The 248-nt window shown below is 70.2% G+C and overlaps 1 protein-coding gene across 1 annotated transcript; it reads left to right on the top strand.

Annotated features, from left to right (window-relative positions):
• Window positions 1-5: 5 nt before the first annotated feature.
• Window positions 6-245, top strand: LOC104154897 (histone H2A.J; the record flags this gene model as incomplete). Its single annotated transcript, XM_009708675.1, has 1 exon — window positions 6-245. A coding segment is annotated over one exon (240 nt), but the record flags the coding sequence as incomplete, so codon positions are not given.
• Between the last annotated feature and the right edge of the window lie 3 nt (window positions 246-248).

Genomic DNA, 248 nt, shown 5'->3' with positions numbered 1-248 from the left:
GCAAGGGCAACTACGCGGAGCGGGTGGGCGCCGGCGCCCCGGTGTACCTGGCGGCCGTGCTGGAGTACCTGACGGCCGAGATCCTGGAGCTGGCGGGCAACGCGGCCCGCGACAACAAGAAGACGCGCATCATCCCCCGCCACCTGCAGCTCGCCATCCGCAACGACGAGGAGCTCAACAAGCTGCTGGGCAAGGTGACCATCGCGCAGGGCGGGGTGCTGCCCAACATCCAGGCCGTGCTGCTGCCC

The sequence above is a fragment of the Cariama cristata genome, unplaced genomic scaffold (assembly GCF_000690535.1).
Source record: "Cariama cristata isolate BGI_N322 unplaced genomic scaffold, ASM69053v1 C10390680, whole genome shotgun sequence".
Taxonomy (NCBI): Eukaryota; Metazoa; Chordata; class Aves; order Cariamiformes; family Cariamidae; genus Cariama; species Cariama cristata.
This window is presented reverse-complemented; position numbering and strand designations above follow the sequence as displayed.